Source organism: Cibotium barometz, chromosome 3 (genome assembly GCF_041138505.1).
Source record: "Cibotium barometz isolate CiBa-2024 chromosome 3, ASM4113850v1, whole genome shotgun sequence".
In the NCBI taxonomy this organism is placed as follows: domain Eukaryota; kingdom Viridiplantae; phylum Streptophyta; class Polypodiopsida; order Cyatheales; family Cibotiaceae; genus Cibotium; species Cibotium barometz.
In genome coordinates, this window is record NC_141048.1 from 60064921 (window position 1) to 60086668 (window position 21748).

The 21748-nt window shown below is 45.4% G+C and overlaps 1 protein-coding gene across 8 annotated transcripts in view; it reads left to right on the top strand.

Annotated features, from left to right (window-relative positions):
- Positions 1 to 21748, top strand: part of LOC147640337 (serine/threonine-protein kinase BLUS1-like) — an 84684-nt gene that overhangs the window by 46418 nt on the left and 16518 nt on the right. Inside the window, exons 14-18 of one of the 8 annotated variants that reach the window (XR_015262826.1) lie at positions 12697 to 12842; positions 12933 to 13027; positions 20453 to 20533; positions 21283 to 21396; positions 21486 to 21530. Coding sequence is in view for 3 of the 8 variants with exons in the window: in XM_086779405.1 (XP_086635531.1) it covers positions 12697 to 12842; positions 12933 to 13027; positions 20453 to 20533; positions 21283 to 21396; positions 21486 to 21537 (488 nt within the window). In the remaining 5 variants the exon portion in view is untranslated. Of the gene's footprint in view, positions 1 to 12696; positions 12843 to 12932; positions 13028 to 20452; positions 20534 to 21282; positions 21397 to 21485; positions 21538 to 21748 lie in introns of all 8 variants that reach the window. The other 7 variants (XR_015262829.1, XR_015262825.1, XR_015262827.1 and 4 more) reach the window with 7 other exon arrangements.

Genomic DNA, 21748 nt, shown 5'->3' on the forward strand with positions numbered 1-21748 from the left:
TGGATGGAGGAGGTATACTTCCCGGAGTATCCGCTACTCTTGGAAGCATACCTGGAAGCTTTCAAGTTGAGGTCAATTGTTTAGAAGCCGGGGGGATGTCACTAGTTGGGCATTGTTCCATGTTCCTGGTATTCCATGATGAGTTTCCATGGACAGTTTTGTATCATCCATGTGAGATAGCTATGTTTTGTTTTTGTTTTATTTTCCATTCCATGATGAGATATGCCATGGAAATTATTGCATCACTTTGGTCTCATAGGCCGGTTGGGTCTTTAGTAGACGCTTAATAAATCTTTCTTTCTCTCTAGGCTTCCTAACCTATGGACTGGCTCCATAGCGCGGACATGACACCTCATGGCAAGGGGCTATGTCTATGCCAAGGGTCATGTGGAATGGCACCTCATGGTAGGGGCTATGTCTATGGCAAGGGGCTATGTCTATGCCAAGGGTCATGTGGAATGGCACCTCATGGTAGGGGACTAATGTCTACACCAAGGGCCAATAGGTTGAATATGAGAGGCTAGGGATTTTGATCCCCGCTCATATCTAGATTATGGTATTCCAGTTGGCATGGGGACATAATGTCTATGCCCGGATTGACCGCGAGCTACAAGCTAAGTGAAAGGGAGATTGTCCAACACATTCTTATGCATGGCATATCTGCATGTCTGAAACTGTTTTTGCATGAAATGTTTTAATGTGTCACCAGCTTGGACATTTGCCAGTATGAAAGGGGTATGGTGGACTCGAGGATGTCTAAATATTTGGAAAGTACAAGCTTTGGGAATGGGGGATTATCCTGGAATACAAAGGACCACACTCCTAAAACTTAGGAGAGTTGCTATTTTTGGCCCGACTTCGATGGAAATTCTGTTCGCGTTGTTACATCCCGAATTGAGTAGATACCAAGAGTTGGCAAAGTGTCTATGATAGAATGTCTACCAGTTGGGATATTTTTAGAGATAAAGCTTATGGAAGGACCCATCTCTTAGATTGGGCAAGAAAGTGGACCAAAGTGAGACAAGTGGCGTGACACTTTTTAGAAAGTGGATCAAAGTGAGACAACTGGCCTCACACTCCTCACTTTAGCTATTGTGTGGCTCTCCACTTGTCATTGTAGCCTTCTCTTGCCATTTTAGCTCATGGGAGGCCCAAATCTATAAATTGGAGCCCTCCCTCTTCATTAAGAGAGGCTCTCTTGCTGCACACTAGCCTCTATCACTGTTACAGGCTGCCCTAATGATGGCTACTCTCTCTCTTGAAGGTTGCCCATGAAGAATACCGGCTGTTGAGGACTGTTTTGGAGGCTTCGATCGTGAAGAAATACTGAAGACAAGGGTATTTAATCATTTATTATGATTTCTAGCCATTGTACTTGTTGTACCAGTCCTTGTACCTGTTGTACCAGCCACTGTATTGGTTGTACCAATCCTTGTACTTGTTGTACTTATTTGTACCAGCCACTATACTAGCTGTACTAGCCATTGTACTTGTTGTACCAGCCGCTATACTTGTTGTACCAGCCATTGTACTTGCTATACCAGCCACTATGCTGGCTGTACCAGCCACTGTGCCGGCTGTACCAACCACTGTACTGGCTGTACCAACCATTGTACTTGTTGTACCGGCTGAATGGAGAGTTGTACTTGCTGTAGCAACTCTATTGCATGAAGACCCGTGGTTTTTGGGGAAGAATAAGTACCCACACGGAGGTATATGGATTATATTGTTGGTTCGGCATTTCTACAGCCTATGTTCCGGCTTGGTAGCTTCGTGTTGGGCTGTGTTATGGCATTTGTATATGGATAATCCGGCATCTCTCGTGGGGAGAGTAAGGCCCTCAAAGCTTGTACATGATATTATTCTCCTTGGGTAATAAAATACTCCAAGGGGGGGGAGGGGCAGGGGGTTCGGCCCATTCCAGCCTCTATGCGGTGTTACATATGCAATCTCCATTTTCAGCATTTGTGGATGTTTTGTCTAGCTTTTATGTTTTATGCAAAGTGATTATGGATATGTGTTAAGGTTGTGGCCATGTTTAAATGTTTTAATATGCATTGATGGTATCAACAAGTGTGTCAAAGGGCCTAGTCCCCCGGGCGCTACGAGTTACATAATGCCTGCAGGATCTGTGTCTATTTTACGGGTAGGGGACATCCTCTTGTGAACCATGCGTGCCAATTTGTATTCTGACCTCATTTGTGGGTTGTAGACAGGTGGTAGTTGTGACTCTAAACTGACCTGTCGCACCCCAACCACCCCCAACTCATCAACGCCGGATTTAGGAGAATTCTTGCCCACCATTGAGCAGCCTCATCCTCACAGCGGACTATCGACATCTCCAGCCTTCTTGTATCACCCATGATGGACATCTTGGATAAGCCCTTGCCTGACATACATGGTTGATTGACTGTTTTTATTCAGCTCTCCCATATCCCATCACTTATTGTATCCTATACCTGGCATAGTAGGATCTAGATTTTTCATCTTGTATAACCTCAGAGTCTCAGAGTCTCATGTCTTAGACTCTTACCTTGCACTTTCAGTTTTCAATTTTAGTTTATTGTTGCTTTTTCTTATTTCATCCATGGTGAGATTTCATGGACACTATGTACACATCATTTTTGTCTCTTAGACCCTTAGGTCTTTTGAAGATGTAAATATAACTTTCTTTCTTTCTTTGTGTATGTGCGTACGCGCGCGCACGTGTGTGTGTCAAGAAAGAAATATTAAGCGTCTACTAAAGACCCAATGTGTCACGTGCACAGTGTGTATCTACCGTGTGCTACACGCACACAAGACTAGCTTCGAGGTTTGGGGAAGCTTGGAGCTAGGCAGGCAGATTGACGAGCTGAGTTAGGAATAGACTAACGGGCGGGCACCCAAGTGTGGATACCCGATGACCGGCCAAGAGCCTATAAAAGGGTGGCCAAGGTTAGTCATTAGTCATATAGAGTCTCGTGTGATTTGTGAGAGCTCTATGGTATGGAGCCTGGATCTAGTGCAGACGTGCACCAGCTTTACGCAGCCGAGGCCGGCAGCAATCTCGAGGCCCGCGAGGGTAGCTTCGTGGCGGTATGGGATGTCGCGAGGTGGAGATTGGTCGGTACGTCAACCTAGTTAGCTCAGCTTGTGGCTCGGTGGGAACAGCCAAGACTGTGGGCTTGCCCACGACTGTCATGGTTGGGAGGTGCGTCAGGCCTGCATCCCCTTGTTGTTTGTTTGTTTGCAGGTTTCGAGTCTCGTACCAGGAGCGTTCCACGAGGAGATCCGGTGGGGATTTGACAGTGGTATCAAAGCATGCCTCGTGAACGAGCAAGTCGGTAGGTAGAGAAGATGAGGTCGAAGTAAGGTATGTGTTCAAGAAGCTTGCTGTTTTGTTTATGCATGCTGCTGTTTTTTTCAGATAGTATGTTGCTTTTTCATCAAAGAAAACCGTGGTGAGAATGTAGGTAGATGGTAGGGTTGTTTTGCTTTGCAAGAAGAAGGCTAAAGATGTTTGTGCAATCGCATGAACGAGTCGTGAGAGAAAACAAAAAAAAAAGCATGTTCGCTTTTGGTTGAACGCGCGAGAGAGAGAGCGAGGAATGGACTAAGCGTGGTCGGATGTTCGTGCTGGTCGTGGGCCTTGTAGGCAGAGGCGTGTAGGCAGCCAGGCCCACGCAGGCGGCCAGGCCTACTAGGCAGGCGCCCAGGCCTACGCAGGCGGCCAGGCTGGCGGGTGCCTAGGCCTACGCAGCTAGGTGGCCAAGCCTACGCAGGCGGCCAAGCCCAGGCGTAGGCTGGCGCACGCCGGTGCAGGCCACTGAGCGAAGTGGCGCTGGTAGAAAAGCAGGCGACAACAGTAAGGTGGCGACGGCAGCATACAGCCGACAGTGCTAAATCAAGGAGGGGGGAGAAAAAAAAACCAGAAAAAGCATTCGCTGATTTAAGTGCTTTCGTTTTTTTTTTAAAGATTAAACTTTTTTTTAAGAGTTTAAAGACCCCTCTAAGGTTTAAAGGTGTGTTTTTTTAAAAAGAAACCAGAATATATATATATATATATATATATATATATATATATATATATATATATATATATATATATATATATATATAAACACAAAAGCAAAAGCTCAAGTTGCTTTTGGGGAAGGTTATATAAACCCCTTAAGTGGGCTTCTTGCCACACATCTCTCAAGTTTTCAAGCTCTCAAGCTCTTAAGTTCACTCGTACTTTTCTTGTGAAAGATCGAATTTTCTCTCCGCTTGCCCTCTTCAAGATGTCGACCCAAGAATCGGAGTTGGAACCCCTCGTCAAACGCGAAGGCTTGCCGACTACGGAAGATACCGATGCCGATCTTTTTGACGATTATGTGTCCAAATCTGATTTCCAAGAGTTCAAAGTAGCTCTCGAAGCTTCTTCTTCGGAACGTCAGGCATAAATCACCGCCCAGATGCAAGCTTTGCAGAATTCCCTCTCTCTCTTGACCACTACTCTCTCTACTCTTTCGGGTATGGATACCTTGGCCTCTGCTTTAGGCCCGAATATTACTCCGGAACCGTTCGGGGGCGAGCAAAGGCAGTGTACTAAGGAGATCGTGGACACTTAACTACATAAAAGGCAGGTCCATTTTCAGTTTCATCCATATGATGATGGAAAAAAGATCCAGTTAGTAGCAGGTTTCCTCTCAGGCAAAGCTTTGCTTTGGTGGAAGGAACTCAACCCTAAGCCAACGACTTGGGCACAATTTGAAGACGTCTTCAAGAAGGAATTCCTCAAGAAAGAGGATGATTATGATGTTGCCCGGTTTACCGCTTTGACCATGACCTCGCAGCACCTCACTTATGAGGTCTACCTCCAGAAGTTTAGGGACTTGCAGATGAAAGTTACAAAGATGGATCCCACTACTCTTTTGGGGTTCTTCGTAGCTGGTTTATCAGACGCATACTGTTTACAAGTTAAAAATAACAAATGCAAAACATTGGATGAAGCCATTCATTCAGCTCTTATCTATGATCATACAATGGTCTCTTCCAAGTCTAAACCCGTTACCGAGCAGGGGAACAAGAACAAAAGAAAGTTCTCCGCACCTGTTGGCTGACACGGTTGAAGGAAAGTCTTCGGACCAACCTTCGAAGAATTCAAGTTCGACACCAGCGAAGAAGAAACGACTCCTTAAGGCTTTAAAGCTCAAGAAGGAGGGACGTTGTTTTATCTACGAAGAAAAAGGACACATGCGTAACGAGTGCCCGAAGCAAAAGGGTGCAAAGACCAACGCAAGACCCAAGCCAAAGGCAGCTAACCGGTTGTCTTTGACAGGTACGTCAGTTATTGTACTTTCTTGCCCTAGTACATGTTCTGATTGTTTGTTCAACTCTAAAGTTTTTGGCTTGCATGATCTTCTCCGAGTTCATGGAGAAGTGAATGGCCATAGAATTCACATTCTTCTAGACCCTGGCAGCTCACACAACTTTGTTAACTACAAACTTGTGCAGAAATTGAGTCTTGATACGACACCTAGCGATCATACTTATGAGTTACGCCTACCTGCGGGAAGGCAAGTATGGGATCGAAAGATGGAGATGCTTCCAATCCAGATTCAGGACTACAAAGATACTCTGGAATGCTATGTTATGCACCTAGAAAATGTAGACTTGTTATTAGGGATTGCGTGGTTTAAGACTCTTCAAGTCCAAATAGATTGGTCTAGTCATATTTTTTCTTTTCAGCATAGGAACACCCAGTATAGTAATTTAGGTGATTGTATACATTCCTCTCAGGGACCTCTTGTAAATACAGTTGATTTTGGAAATATAATGGATTCTTCTTTGTATACCGCTTTCCATTGTGTATTGATTCCACTTTCTTCATTTCTCATACCTTCCATGGATGTCAATGAATTAAGTGTGTTTGAAAGCAAAGAATTACAGAAGATACTTGATTCGTTTCAAGATGTATTTCCTAAGGAACTGCCATCGGGTTTACCACCTGAAATGGTAGTAGATTATCGTATTGACTTGATCCTTGGTGCCCATCCTGTCAGTATTCCACCTTACAGGATGAGCCAAGCTGAGGAAGATGAGTTGGCTAAATAACTCGAAGATTATTTGAGGATGGGCCAGATTCGTCCAAGTAAATCACCTTGGGATGCACCTGTGTTGCTTAGGAGAAAGAAGGACAACACCTGTAGAATGTGTATAGATTACAAGAGATTGAACAAGCTGACAATTAAGAACCGTTATTCTCTCCCTAGATGAGATGACCTGATGTAACATGCGAGGGATGAAGACCGTAGTAATCACAACCTTAGTCTACACTTAACTGCACTTAATGATGTTTAAGGGACAAACAGATATACAAGAGATAGACAAGTTTGTGTCAATGCAGTGCAGCTATATTAAATGAATGAATGTGGTTACAATGAGATCCAGATGGATCTGTACTGCTGAATTTGCTGCCTATATGCTGCATATGCGGGATGAACTGCTGAATGCTGTCCTGAGGATGAAACGCAGCACTGATGGGCTGGACTGAACTGAATGGGGCTGCGTTTGCTGAGGACGAATGCTGATGAAGATGCGTTTACTGAATGATGCTGCTGAGATGATGCGTTAACTGAAGATGCTGCTGAGAGTGATGCGTTAACTTATCTGATGCTGATGATGGTGGCTGAAACGCATGATGCTCCAGAGGAGGCTGCGTTTGCTGAATATGCTGCTGAGGCTGATATGCTGAAACGCCAGATGATCCAAAGGATGATGCGCTTCACTCTGATGAGCCTCCTGATGGCTGAATGCTGCTATGATGAGGTGCCTAAAGCTGAATGGAGAGGCGCCTATATATATGTGTCTGAGAGGGCTGGTCGGCCAGCACTAATGCAGTCGGCCCGTTCATATCCCCATAAAATACTCATAAAATACCATAAATGGTAGTTGGCTGCCCCATAAATGCATAAAAATGCCTGAATAAATGCTGGTAAAAATACCTGATGAATATGTGATGCTAATGATGCCATAATGATGCCATGTCACTGTACACCTGACTGGTGTGCACGTGACATTCCCCGCTGCTAAACTGTTGCTGGGTGGATACCTGGCAACCTTCGACTCGTATGCGATCCTTCTCCTCCGAACCACTGCCCCCTTCTGTCTTCTGCTGGGACTGAGGCCGTCTACAGGAGTGAAATCCTTGAGCCAAGACTCTATGTACTGCGGGAACTGAATGGCGAATACCTGAGTCACCCCTGACCTGTTCCTGGAAACCTTTCACCTACCATCTCCGTCGTACCTGAAGCTCTGAACCTCCTGAGGCGAATGTTGGAGCAAACTTCCGTCTTCTGTGGAAGAGAAACCCCCTGCTGCCAGTTGAAGCCAAAACTTATGTGCTCCTTTGATGATGGATGTCATTCTTCCCTGAGAGTTCATGGGTAACATGTATGCAGGACTGACTGCTAAGATGACTGCTATGATGATGACTATGCAAGCCATGTGCAACCCTATATGCTGTGCAAGAATGCAGATGGATGGGTTACTGATGCAGACCTAAGGGAAAATCCCTAAGGGTGGCTTGCAAAATTTTCAGAACTGGGTTTAACTGTGCGGAAGCGATAAAAAGGATGACTGACTGAATGACTGCTGGAATGAACATGCTCTAAGGCTGGTTACCCTGTAACGCTCTGATACCAATGTAACATGCGAGGGATGAAGACCGTAGTAATCACAACCTTAGTCTACACTTAACTGCACTTAATGATGTTTAAGGGACAAACAGATATACAAGAGATAGACAAGTTTGTGTCAATGCAGTGCAGCTATATTAAATGAATGAATGTGGTTACAATGAGATCCAGATGGATCTGTACTGCTGAATTTGCTGCCTATATGCTGCATATGCGGGATGAACTGCTGAATGCTGTCCTGAGGATGAAACGCAGCACTGATGGGCTGGACTGAACTGAATGGGGCTGCGTTTGCTGAGGACGAATGCTGATGAAGATGCGTTTACTGAATGATGCTGCTGAGATGATGCGTTAACTGAAGATGCTGCTGAGAGTGATGCGTTAACTTATCTGATGCTGATGATGGTGGCTGAAACGCATGATGCTCCAGAGGAGGCTGCGTTTGCTGAATATGCTGCTGAGGCTGATATGCTGAAACGCCAGATGATCCAAAGGATGATGCGCTTCACTCTGATGAGCCTCCTGATGGCTGAATGCTGCTATGATGAGGTGCCTAAAGCTGAATGGAGAGGCGCCTATATATATGTGTCTGAGAGGGCTGGTCGGCCAGCACTAATGCAGTCGGCCCGTTCATATCCCCATAAAATACTCATAAAATACCATAAATGGTAGTTGGCTGCCCCATAAATGCATAAAAATGCCTGAATAAATGCTGGTAAAAATACCTGATGAATATGTGATGCTAATGATGCCATAATGATGCCATGTCACTGTACACCTGACTGGTGTGCACGTGACACCTGATTGACCGGTTAACAGGAGCGAAATATTTCATGAAGATAGATTTACGTACTCGCTATCACCAGATACGTATTCATGAAAGGCATGTCGAAAGAACCGCCTTTCGGACTAGGTATGGCCATTACGAGTTTCAATGCTTCAGCCACTTTCCAGCAAAGGATGAACGATCTTTTTCGTGAACATTTGGAAAAATTTGTGGTGGTGTTCTTGGATGATATTTTGATATATAGTCATACTCTTGAGGATCATGTTAGACACCTCACGATTGTCTTATCTATTTTAAGACAGAATCGACTATATGCTAAATTAAGTAAATGTGAGTTCTTTATGACAGAAATCATTTACTTGGGACACAAGATCACTAGAGATGGATTGAGCATTGACTATCACCAAGTTCAGAAGGTTCTGGACTGGCCTATACCGCGAATAATGAAACAACTTCGTTCTTTTCTCGGTTTTGTTGTTTTTCTTCGAAAATTTGTGCGGGAGTACTCTCAGCTCACACTACCGATGACCGACTTATTGAAAGGTCGTGGGCGTGAGTCAAATCAGCCTATCACTTGGAATAACGATTTGGATATGGCCTTCAGACTTTTGAAAGATAAAGTCAAGGAAGCACCTATCTTAGCATTACCCGATCCTAGTCGGCCTTATGTTCTTGAAACTGATGCCAGTGACTATGTCATCGGGGCTACTCTATTTCAAGATGGTAGACCGGTTGCTTTTGAAAGTAAAAAGCTAGACGACACTCAATCTCGTTGGCCAACCCTTGAGAAGGAGCTTTATGCTGTGATTCATGCTCTCAAGGTTTGGAGACATTATTAATACGGCTCCAAGTTTGTGATCATCAGTCAATCAAGTATGTGTGTGATGCGGATGATTTGAGAGGAAGGAATGCTCGTTGGGCGGAGTTAATGCAAGATTTTGATTTTGAGATCCGTTATCGGAAAGGGTCCATGAATAGTGTTGCAGATGCGCTTAGTCGAATTAGAGAGGTGAATACTTTGTCGTTCATCAAGATTTCTACTGACTTATTTCATTCATTGAGAGGGCTTTGCAGGATTGATAGTTATTTTGGTCCATTTTGGCAAAAGATCCAGGACAGGAGCTCATTGATTGACCAAGACTTGACGACTGAACAGCCTACCATTCAAGCTGTAGGAGGCCAGTGGATGATTTGGAATGCTTTACTATTCCGTAATGACAAAATTTGTGTACCACAGATCCCGGACATTACGTCTAAGGAGTGTCACGACGCTCCTTCTGCTGGACACCCTTGGGTACAGAGGACGCTATCATTAGTGAAACACACTTTTTATTGGCCAAAGATGAAAGGGTATGTAGAAGATTATGTTCTCAAGTGTCAAATTTGTCAGGCAAATAAAGTTGAACTCTTTAGACAGGTTGGGTTGTTACATCCTTTGCAAATCCCAGGTAATAAATGGGAAAGTATTTCCATGGATTTTATTACCGGATTGCCAAGAACACATCAAGGCCAGGATTCTATTTGGATTGTGGTAGATCGCTTGACAAAAATGGCTAGATTTTTAGCGACCCGAAAGACTATTACAGCTACGCAATTAGCACGGCAGTTTATCGAGCAATTGTTTAGACTGTACGGGTTACCGCAAGACATAGTTAGTGATAGGGCCTCTAAGTTTACGAGTGATTTTTGGAAACTTGTTTTTGAGAAGTTGGAAACAACTTTGAATTTGAGTTCCTCAAATCATCCTCAATCTGATGGCCAGACTGAAAGAGTGAATCAGATTTTGGAGGATATGCTTCGGGCATATGTATCCAAAAGACAAGGTTCATGGGAGAATTATCTTCCTATGATAGAATTTGGTTATAACAGTACTAAGCATACGAGTACAGGTTTTAGTCCTTTCATGCTTATGTATGGTTTTCAACCTAGATCACCTGTTACAATAGGATTCTCAAGACTTCAGCATGATGCAGCACGTAATTTTTTGCAAGATATGCAAGAAATGTTACAAGTTGTGAAGGAATCTATTAGAAGTGCACAAGACCGAGACAGATTTTATTCTGATAGACATCGTTCACCCAGAGAGTTCTCTGAAGGAACGATGGTGTATTTGCTAGTTCCGAAAGATTCCGAGACTTTCCGGACAGGTCGATCTCCGAAATTATCCCCTAGATACTGCGACCATTTCGTATTACACGACGGATTGGTTCAGCTGCATATGAGCTGGATTTGCCTTCTCATGTGAAAGTTCATCCTGTATTTCATGTCAGTAGACTTAAGGAAGTACTAGGTGGAACAAACCAGTTAGTTACTCCTCAAGAAATCATAGATGTCGAGGACATGACATGTGTTCCACACGAACTTGAAAAGATTCTTGGATTTCGTGAAAGAAGATTGCGTAATACGCTTTATCACGGAATACAAGATCAAGTGGAAGGATCGTGTTGAGGAGGACGCTACATGGGAGACATTGACTACTCTTCAGAGAGATTACCCTAGCTTTTTAGTGAGCTCAGGAGGGGAGTATGTCATGTGCATAGTGTGTATCTACCGTGTGCTAGACGCACACAAGACTAGCTTTGAGGTTTGGGGAAGCTTGGAGCTAGGCAGGCAGATTGACGAGCTGAGTTAGGGATAGACTAACGGGCGGGCGCCCAAGTGTGGACGCCCGATGACTGGCCAATAGCCTATAAAGGGTGGCCAAGGTTAGTCATTAGTCAATCTAGTGATGGTTGGCTAGTGAGGGAGGGGTCGGGGTAGCTAGGACTGAAGCTCTCTCAAGAAAGTGTCCCTGTGTCTGTGAAGCTCGAGCAGGAAGAGCCCTAGGCAACGCTTGACGCTGGTTCGGGATGTCAATGATCTTGGAAAGTGGTCAAATCCCTCATGGAACAGACAATGAACCCTCCCGCGGATCTCATAGTATATTGGGCAACAACATATGTAATGCTCCTCTGTCTCGATCTCTGTGGCGCATAATCGGCAGATCCGCTAGTCCCGGGGTCTCTGTATGAGTGCCCCAGCTTTGAAGACGTGCTCAGCTCTCCACACTGAGGCGGTGGGATGAAACCTGTATCTGGCCAATCGCAGTCCACATGGCAGGGGACAAGTGAACAGTTAGGAAGCCCCGCTGCTGGATGAATCCATCCTCAGTGAGCATGAGGAAGTGATGTATGTAGAAGGTGCATCTTCAGTGGGAGCTTTGAAGGTGTGATCCATGTGTAGTGGGTGTAGAGGTTGAGAAGATCTAACCGGGTAACCTGGTTGGTGTCCTCATGAGAGAGCTGGAGAAAAGGGGAGTCCAAACTGTACTGAAGGGGTGGAAGGCGGTTTGTGTGGAGCCCATATGCTGAGAACCAAGTGGAAACTCGGGCATACCATACTCCAGGGTGGCCCTCAACTGCTAGCTGTCTCAAGGACTTCAGGGCAGGCCTGAGGTACTTTTGGGGATCGATGTGACTAATGTGACGGAGGTATGTGACTGTTTGGAAGAGTGCATCCAGGACCATCTGGGCTGCAGCAAAGACTGGTGGTTTGCTGTGGATCATATGGAAGAACATCATGACCTAGGGCGTCTCAACTCCCTGCCAATCCTCATCGGACAATTTGGCACTTCTCCCATATAGCACTTCTTGCTCTGGTCTCCCATATCACATATAGGTGGCAGATGCTGTGAGGGTCCATGTTTGTTATTCACACAATGTGAGCGGACTCTCATGACAATCTACATAGCATTGATGGTAGTATGTAGGCAGTCTCTTTAGTTCACATGACTGTCCTGTATTCGACATCAAAGACCTTCAATAGAGAGCATCACTGTCCTGGCATTGTCTTCTGAATAAAGCCTTCATAGTGTTCACGATCGCGTCAGTCAGAAAGGGCAGAGATGTATTGCAAGTTTCTTGGGAAGATCAGAAGGATAATACCTACTGACTAATCAAAGAGAAAATGGTTGATGGCATATTGAAAGAGGAGTCTAAAAGGACCACTGTTTGTGAACAGAGGCAAGATTGTTTGACAGCCTGCTTTTTAGGAGAATTTGTTTTTTCCTCAAAAATATTCAGAAGGGTTTTCTGATTGGCTTCTTTACAGTGATGTGAGTCTTTTATTCATAAAATTTTCAATTCTGGGATTGCACTTAGAAAGAAAAAGGAGAAATCTCTGGTTGTGGTTAGAAAGCAGTAGGGGAACACAACTCACAAAATTAGCAATAGCTATATTTTTGTTGATCAAACTTGGAAATTTTCACAGAAACTTGGATAATGATACCTCTGAGGAAGCTGTTGAGGAGATGCTCAACTTATCTACAGAGAACGATGACTCCGTTGTAGTATGTGGCTTAGTGTCTCATGAACAAGCTGCAAGCAGCACTTTAGGATTACCTGGATATTCAATAGGTAGGGTGAATTTTTTTGGCCTAAATCAGCAATGAGGTTTTCTACGACTGTATGTGTATAATCATTGAGCTATATGATGTTTTTTTCCAGCCAGTATGGAAAGTTATGATGAAAAGCAGAAAGGAGACTCAGTCATGAGAAAAAGTTACTCTGCTTTCACATCCATGGATACAAGATTGATAGAGGTAATTAAGTGTAAGTAACAAAAGATTATATGAATCCATCTATCTGTCCCCTATCCCCCCCCCCGCCCCCCCCCCCCCCCATTTAAAGAGAGAGAGAGAGGGAGGAGAAAGAAAGAAAGTTATATTAATCGTCTTCAAAAGATCCAGTGGGCCTATGAGACCAAAAGTGATACAATAGTGTCCATGTAATCTCATCATGGTACAAAAGAAAACAAAAAACTAGAACTATGAGCTGAGAATGTCACCATCATCATACAACCTATGGAGCTAACCCCCCGGTAGGGGGAGGGGGCTTGCTAGTGAGGTGCAGGGAGTCCGGGATGTCGGGCTCACTGTAGTGCCGTGTCCCGGCACACCAGAGTGGGGTCTGGTGGGGGGTCGGGCACTCGAGAATGTGTGGCTCGATGACGTTGTGGGTATGTAATCCATGGTTGGTGGGGCGTCCTCTTGTGGTTGGAAGAACTGAGTGATGGTCTACTGGGGCCAGGGTGGATGTCTCCCATGGGGTCTCGACTCCCTAATCAGTGAGTCTCTGTGGCGTTGAAGCTCTAGTAGGAAGAGGCCTAGGCACCGTTGATCTAGGTAATCCATGATCCTCGATAAGGGTCCAAATCCCTCTTTGAAGAGAAGGTAGAACCTCCCTTTGAATCTCATAATATACAATGCACATGGATATGAATTGCTCCTCTGACTCGACCTCTTGCCGGCACATAGTGCATATCCTCTCCTCACCAGGTATCTGCATGGCTCTCCTTGTCTCTATCGTTAGGCAGTGCGATGACACTCGCAACTGGCATCTGGCCCACTGCAATCCGCATGGCATGTGACATGTATATGTCAAGATATCTGGGCCTCAGTATGAAACCATCCTCTGTAAACCTCATGAAAGTATCCATATAGTACTGCCATTTGTGTGAGAGTGGCTCATGTGTTGTGATTCAGGTATCCTGTGTGTATAGTCCCAATAAATCATATCTGATCACCCGGTTTCTGTCATCCTGAGAGAGCGTGATGAATGGGGAGTCCGGGTCATACTGGAGTGGGGGGAGGCAATCCATCCTGAGTCCCTGCCTCGTAAACCAGGTGCATACTCGGCTATACCATGACTTGTGTCCATCTGCTGCTAGCTGCTGGGAGAACTATAGGGCGAGCATCCGTAGTTTTGAGGGGGCCATGGCACTAATCTTGTGAATGTATCTGACTGTCTGGAAGAGTGCCTCTACTACCATGGGTGTTGCAGCAAACTCTGCCAGGATAATATCATGTGGGACCGATGGTTTGCTGTGTATCATAGGGAGAGAATCATGCCCTGAGGCCTCTCTATTTTCAGCCATTTGGCCGCTATAAGATCACGTGCCCAAAAGGGTTCTCTATACATCAATGCTGGAGTGACCAAGGTGTCAAATAGCCACATCTTGGTCCTCCGCTCTTGGAAATGGGCTTGGAAGCACTGTCTCTCCATAAGATTAAGAGAAGCATACCCTAGCATCAGTCTAGCCTCTGTAGCATGGCTCATCAGGAAGACTGGGCCTGTAAAAGTGACTTCCAATTACACATATGAGTGTGCAATCTCCATTGGGCTGCCCATGTAGATGTGCCCATGTAGGTGAAACTGAGTCGAGATGTCAAAAGAGGGGATGTGTTGAAGACCAAAACCTTGGTTTTCCCAAGGTTTACTATCAGATCCTGCTGTGAACAAAAGTCCTATAATGTGTCAAGATGCCTTTGGAGAGCCTCTGGAGAATCTGCAGAGAGCACAATGTCACCAGCATAAAGTAGTATGGAAACAAGGATGCCTACTAGTGATACGTCTCCTCCACCTCCTCTATCTCGAGATCACAACGAAACCATCCTCGGAGATTCTTAAGAAGTGGTTTTTGTGCCAAGCTCGGAGGACGGGACACTGTTTCTCGTCTTGGCACACCGAGTCCATGACCTTTTGTAGTGGTATAAGCCGCACACTTACACGTGACGGGCAATGCCGTCGTCTACCTTGATCTCGTCGCGTCCCTAACGGGAACTCACTAGCAACGGGGCACCGGCGGCCCGGGACACGGCTCTCCGCCTCTCATCACCTACTAGGCACCAACGGCCACCCTCGGCACGTTGAGTCCCGTGAGACCCATGCGGCTAGAGGGAAGCCAAGCCCATCGGCGGAGGGGTGGGTAGACACTCGCCGAAGGGGGAGAAATGTCGTATGTCTCCGAGGGGGGTGCGAGGACCAAACGCCTGAACTCGCCCTTCCCTCGCTCTGCGGTCCGCCCCGTTCTCGTCTCAAGGGAGCACCACCACCCATATGTGGTGAGGTCGGTTGGTGGAAGATTGGGGTCACATATGTTAGATGTCAGTAGAGATGGTCGGAGTAAGTCGAGTCCCCATCATGGTGGAAGTGAATTTGGGTGTAGTGGGAGATGGGCGGTGGTGGTGGTTAGGATGGTGCATAAAAGCTGAGGCTGAAGGAGAGATAGGCATGGTCGGCTGCAAGGGGGCGGGTGGGAATGGCGAAGCCGCGAAGGTATGTATGGATGTGGCTAAAGCCGGAGATCCCATTAGTTAATCCACTGTACTCGAGGCTCCACCATGTGGGAAGCTATGAGAGCTGCGTAAAAAGGCCAACGGGAAATCCCGTTGAAGATGGCTAAGCCATGTGTAGTTCCCAGGACGAGGAACTCTCTCCCTGATGCTATAATGTCTCTTGTGTTGTGTGATGCTTGCTGAATGCCAATCTCCTCCGAGTCTATCTCCTACATTGTCCGCTCCTCCTAGTCATATACAAATGCTTTCTTGCTCCGAGTTCTGGCGTTGAAGTCCCCTAAAAGGAGAACTTCGCCCAAGCGTGAGTAGTCAATGATGTTTGCATGGAGGGGGTAACTACTCTCCCTCCTCTAGAATAGCATATGAGGACTTCCTAGGTGGAAGTTACATAGAGCAATGTGTATACATCTCTCCAGTGTGACTTGTAACTTCACCCACATAAAGCATGCCTCTCTATCCGTGCGGACTATGGTGATCATGGACTATATATGTGTCCTGAATAGTACCACCACTCCGCCAGACCCGCCTACCCTACTAGCCTAAAATGTGTGGTAGCCCTCTCTCCGGGCTTTTGTGGTTCTCTATGAAGAAGATATGTCCCTCTATGTAAAAACTTCCCTAAGTCCCCAAATGTCTGACCACCATAGTGTCCCATTGTAGTTCCAAACTGCCAGCTCCAAGTGTATGGTCCCACAGTTGCCACAGCTTTGTGATGATGACTCGCCCTTCCCTTTATACTGCTCACTTCCCCGCCTTGCGAGCCTTGTGCACCTTGGGCATGTTTGCCCGCCTATGCTCTACCTGGGTTTGGGTTAGATCATCCCCTATGTATATCTTCTCGCCTTGGAGAGCTGTCCGTGTGTCTATGATGGCATGTCAGCTAGCAAGGTTCGAGAATTTCAATATGAGGGCGCTCCTGTGAGGTGGCCCATCCCACACGCCATGTGTCCACATAGGGGGTCTCTTCCACTTTGAGTTCCTTGCATAGAGCTATAGCGTCAGGATGCCCCTAATAACTTTCAGCTCATGTTTTGCCCATCCGCCTAGGGGGTTTCTCTGGCTTCTACGAGCTTGCGAGCACGTGTTTCTCCATCCTGTCAATGATGGCGTTCAGTTCTGAATGCAAGGCCTTCGATTTTTGGGATCTCTTTAGCTTGGTGCAAGCAAAAGAGAGAGAAAGAAAGAAATAAAGTTATATTAATGTCTAGGGAAGACCCCAAGGGTCTATGAGACCAAAAGTAATACAATGGTACCATGGATATACTGAGCTATGGAAAACTGAAAGAAAAAGTAAAATGAAAACATCTGACAGTTGACATGTGATCAACGGATGATCCTATGTAGAGTGAGATATGCTGTGATTAGCTAATGACGATACCCGCCTCAGCCAGAATCGATTTGATGGTGGAGTGAATGTTAGGCCTCTGTGATGGGAGAGTGTCATGTCGGTGGAGAACCTCACGAATCTGTCTCTGTGTGGTGGAGGGACCTGATGCTCTGGGTCGGGGACGTCTGGCTTGCAGAATGGATCGAGCTCTCACTAAGAACTCCTCTGGGGCGTGGAGCTGGAGCGTGGGTACGAGTGATGGGCTTTGATGTCGTAGTAGAGGAACTGTTGTGGACAATGTATTCCGATGTGGATTTGTGTACCACAAAGAAATTTGTGATGGTTCTCTGTGAGGTGTCCTGTCGGAGTCGGGACTGTCTCTTAGCATGCTGCCTCAACACTACATCCCTGTGTCGTCTGAGGTCGATCAAGTACATGCCCAAGCACCTCTGATCCTTAAAACTGTATCACCGGTGTGAGTGGTCCGAATCCCTCTCAGAAGAGGTAGTGGAATCTCCCCCGTATCTCATAGTAAGCCGGGAAACTGAACATATAATGGGCCTCATCCTCTAGTGCTCCTGTGGTGCATACTCTGCATGTCCTCTCCTCATGTGGGATATCTTTAGATCTGCCAGTCTCTACTTTGAGGTGGTGGGAGGATACCTTGAGCTGGCCGATCGTGATACGCATAGCATGTGACGTATGTATGAGAGAGAGAGAGAGAGGATTATGTTGTTGCCTTGGGGGCCTAAGCAAGGGTGGGTGGCACGTAAGATGGAGCAGGCTTGCTCACTTAAGACTCCTATGGGACGTGAATATGACCCTCGTCGTGTCATGTAGTAGGGGGGTGCCTGGCACGTAAGATGGAGCAGGCTTGCTCACTCAAGACTCCTCTGGGGTGTGAATATGACCCTGTCGTGTACAGCTGGTATAAGCTGTAACTTGGTTGACACAATGCTAATCAATACACTTAAATACACCAAGATTTAATGGACAATATACTCAATACAAGAAGTAATTTGCTGAATTGACAAGAGACACACAATGAGCCGGAATGGTCGCGGCCCCTCCCTTAAATAAAGTATATTGATCTTGGGAGAATCAAGTACATAGCGTCATGGGCATTTCTGACCACAATTCCATACCAATGCATATGAATACAATATTGCAAACAATGTGGTTGTCGGTGTAGACTTGCAACTCACACTACCCTCTCAAGTACTCACCCATGTTCCCTACCATTTGCGCTCTATTGTTCCACCAATGGTAGCAACAATCTCCAAGAGAGCACGTAGCACAAGAGAACATTACATAGGGTATGTGATCTTGTAATCCGGTTTCTCCCTCCTGCTACTTGCTTCCATATTTAAGCATAAAAGCTTACCAATTGCAAGTAGAGTCGGTGACAACAGAAGTCTTCGCGATGGAAGTGCTTGAAGTGTTGAAATCTTCGTTTTGTCGCAATTCTTCGTGACAAAAGTCTTCAAGAGGATGAAGGGAACCCTAGGAAAGCTTCTCCTATGATTCAACTTGAGAAAGGAAGGCTGGAAATAGGGTTTTCAGCAAAAAAACCAGAAATTACAGCAAAAATGAGAGCTGTTTTACTGAATTTCAGTCATTGGGAGTGTGTAGGAGAGTGTATTGCACCTAGAAACACTCTTGGAAGCTTGGAAAACACCCTAGCAAGCTTGGATATGGAGTTGGGAAGGAGAAAGTGCAGAAAATACAGCCAAAGAGGCCTCATGAAGGAGGCACCTACTTCTAGAGAGAGGGAAGAGTGAGGCGGTGAGTTGTCCACTGTAGGTGTTAGGTAGTTGCTTTGTGGTGCAAGCTAGAACGGACACATGGTTGGTTACTCTTTTTGTACAAAGGGGATAAGGTTTGGGCGGTGGGTGTTGGGTTTGTCCCTCTCGGGACATCAGTGTGTAAACACCGGGCTGGTCATAATTTATAAGTGACTTTTGGTTGCCCAAAACTTAATGAAGAGTGTACACACTCACTTATAAATTAGTGCTAATTCCTAAGGTTAGGTTTATGAACAATACTTACCACCTGTCACATGCCACATAACCATGTTAGCAGACAGTTTCACACGCACTGTTCATGGGCGGGCGTCCCCTTACTCGGAACTACACATTGGTCAAGTAAGCATGAAAACAACATGCGATTTCAATTGCAAGCAAGATGCTATGCAATGCAACATTGGTATGGACAATCCCCGTTCATGAGACTATACCAAAATAGACACGCTCCAAGCAAGTACACAAGGTACCAGGCCCAATGGAACACCAATCCACCAGGCATTTCCAGGCATGTACATAGAGGCACAAGTCCCAACGGAAAGCCAATTCCATAGTATCACATGAGTGGCATTAATCCCTGGCATATACAACTGCCATGGACACTAGTCCAATGTACATACATGATGAGAAAGCACGGGTGGACCAATTGGGTGGCCAAATGGTGACATGAGCTGATGTCGATGCAACGGTGTCGGCATGGGTGGCTGATGTGGATGCTTTTGCTGTGAATAAATCACTAATGGATCTTTGGGCAAGGTCTTGTATGGGCTGGCCTTGTCTCTTCACATGTCCTCTCAATACTCCGTGCCTATGTCATCTAAGCTCTCTATCAGATACATCCCAATATGTCACTTGTCCTCATACTGCCTCACCTATGCGAGTGGCCCAAATACCTCTGGAAGAGGCAAAAGCTGAACATATAGTGGGTCGTCCTCTACCTCCCCTATGGTGCATACTCTTCATATCCACTCCTCTGATGGGTTGTTATTGGCTCTCCTAGTCTCTACTCGGAAGTGTTGGGAGGATACTCTGAGCTGACCATTCACAATGCACATAGCATGTGACATGTGGATTCGCATGTACCTCGGGATCTCAAAGAATCCATCCTTGGTGAGTCTCAAAAAATGCTCCATGTAGAACTCACGTTTCGTCCCAACCCTAATGATTACACCCAAGTCCGGCATTCATGTAGGCCAAGTAGATTCAACCTGATGATATCTTCTGTCATGGGAGGTTGAAGTGCGTAGAGTCTAGGCTGTACTGGAATTGGGGGAGACAATCCATCTGCAATCATGTGCATATAGATGTTGTGGTAAGGATGGTCGTTTTCTCTGGAGATGGAGGGCATTCTTTTCTCTCTCTCTCGCTGCCCCTCCCTCCACACATACTCCCCCAATTCTTGTCCCCAAACAGTTGCTTCATGCATGTGTTACAAAAGTTCCATATGTAGACTGTGAAAATGGAAACAAAAAATACTGAAATTAAAATGGAAAGAAGATCTGTGTACTATGCGGGCCTCCCACATACACATATCAAGAAAGATTTTGTGTAGTTTCAAGCTGTGGGCATCGTGAATGAGAGAATTATTTCTCTAATTATCAGCATCCCTGTGCTCTTCTCTTGTTTGTCTGTGGTCCTTTTTAACCGGAGAAGTGTGAGAGCTTGTGTTGTCCTCCTGTGCTCTTCTCTTATCTTTTATAACTGGAAAAGTTAGACATAAGATTAAGTTTTGCGTTCTTGAGATTTTGAAAGTGGTTTCAGAAGTGTTCCGTGCAAAATATGGAGCTTAAAAAGTCTCTAAGCGTGGGGGACTCTGCATCGTCTGCAGAACAAAAGGCACATGTATGTTTGCATTTACCTTTTGATTCACATCTATTTTTAAACTTTCTTTTGGTACCTTAAAGTTAACATGTATGATGTAAATGCTAAAGCCTCTACCAAGTGAAATGCATTCAATGCCACTTAACGATTTACATTTTCGTGCAAGTATGTGAAATAGCAACTAAGTGTGCCAAGTTTGAGTTTTGAGAGCATTTTTTCTCTTTGAGAGTATTGTGAGACATAAGGCCATCTACCAATGACAGGAAGTGAGTTGAAAGAAAAGGGATGCTAGGCATGCTCTTAGAAATATTGAGTGAAATGGGAGAGGTTCATAGTCATAAGCTATATTGAGATGGTTAGTGGATTAAGCCACTCATTTCCATCTACTGCCATTTGGCCCCAATGGATCCCTTCTGAGAGCCAGATGCTGCTTGCGCCCCCCGCCCCCCCCCCCCCCCCCCCCCCCCCCCCCCCCAATACACGACCTTCCACCCGTTAGTTGCAAATCCTAGACATACTCCAGGGAAATGGACCCCAAGAGGTGGACGTCATCACAGCTTTGTGCTTGGTTATGCAGAAGGATAGTACTACTATTGGGTGAGGCATTCATTCCGTTTACCCTGTTGTACATACTGGCACCTTGTGTTACTTAAAGTGACCTCTCATGAATCCAGTTAAAAAAAAAGACTTCTATCATGTGTTCATAACAAAATAAACAGGCTTCCTCTGTTTCATATTTTTATCCACTCACTCTTTGCACATGTTTTCAGATTCCTTTGGATTCATTGTTTTTAAGTCCAAACGTTTTTGATGCTTCAAGTGTCCCAGCATCACTTTTGGTTCCACAACTCAAAAGTCTTTTGCTTCAAACTGCCAAACAGTATGTAAGTTTGAAGTGCAACTTAGTCTCATTATGCCCCTTCAACAAGGTTGGGATTTTATGTATTCTTTTCTGAAAGGTTTCTTTTTGCAGGATACTCTTGCTACTATGCTCAAGATTGCAAGCCCAGGTGAAGCGGTAAATGGTTAGTGGTATTTGTTGGGTTTTTTCAGAAAACCAAAATGTTGCATCACTTTTTGTTATCTCGTTAGTGTGAAGTATTGTGATGCCCGTTTTTTACTCATTCCATTGCTTTCCTAAAGGATTGTTTGATTGGTTGCTGAGGCTTGCTTGATTGTGAATATGTTTTTTGAAGCTTGTCTCTCTAAACTCAATCTTGTTTTCAAAAAAGTCTT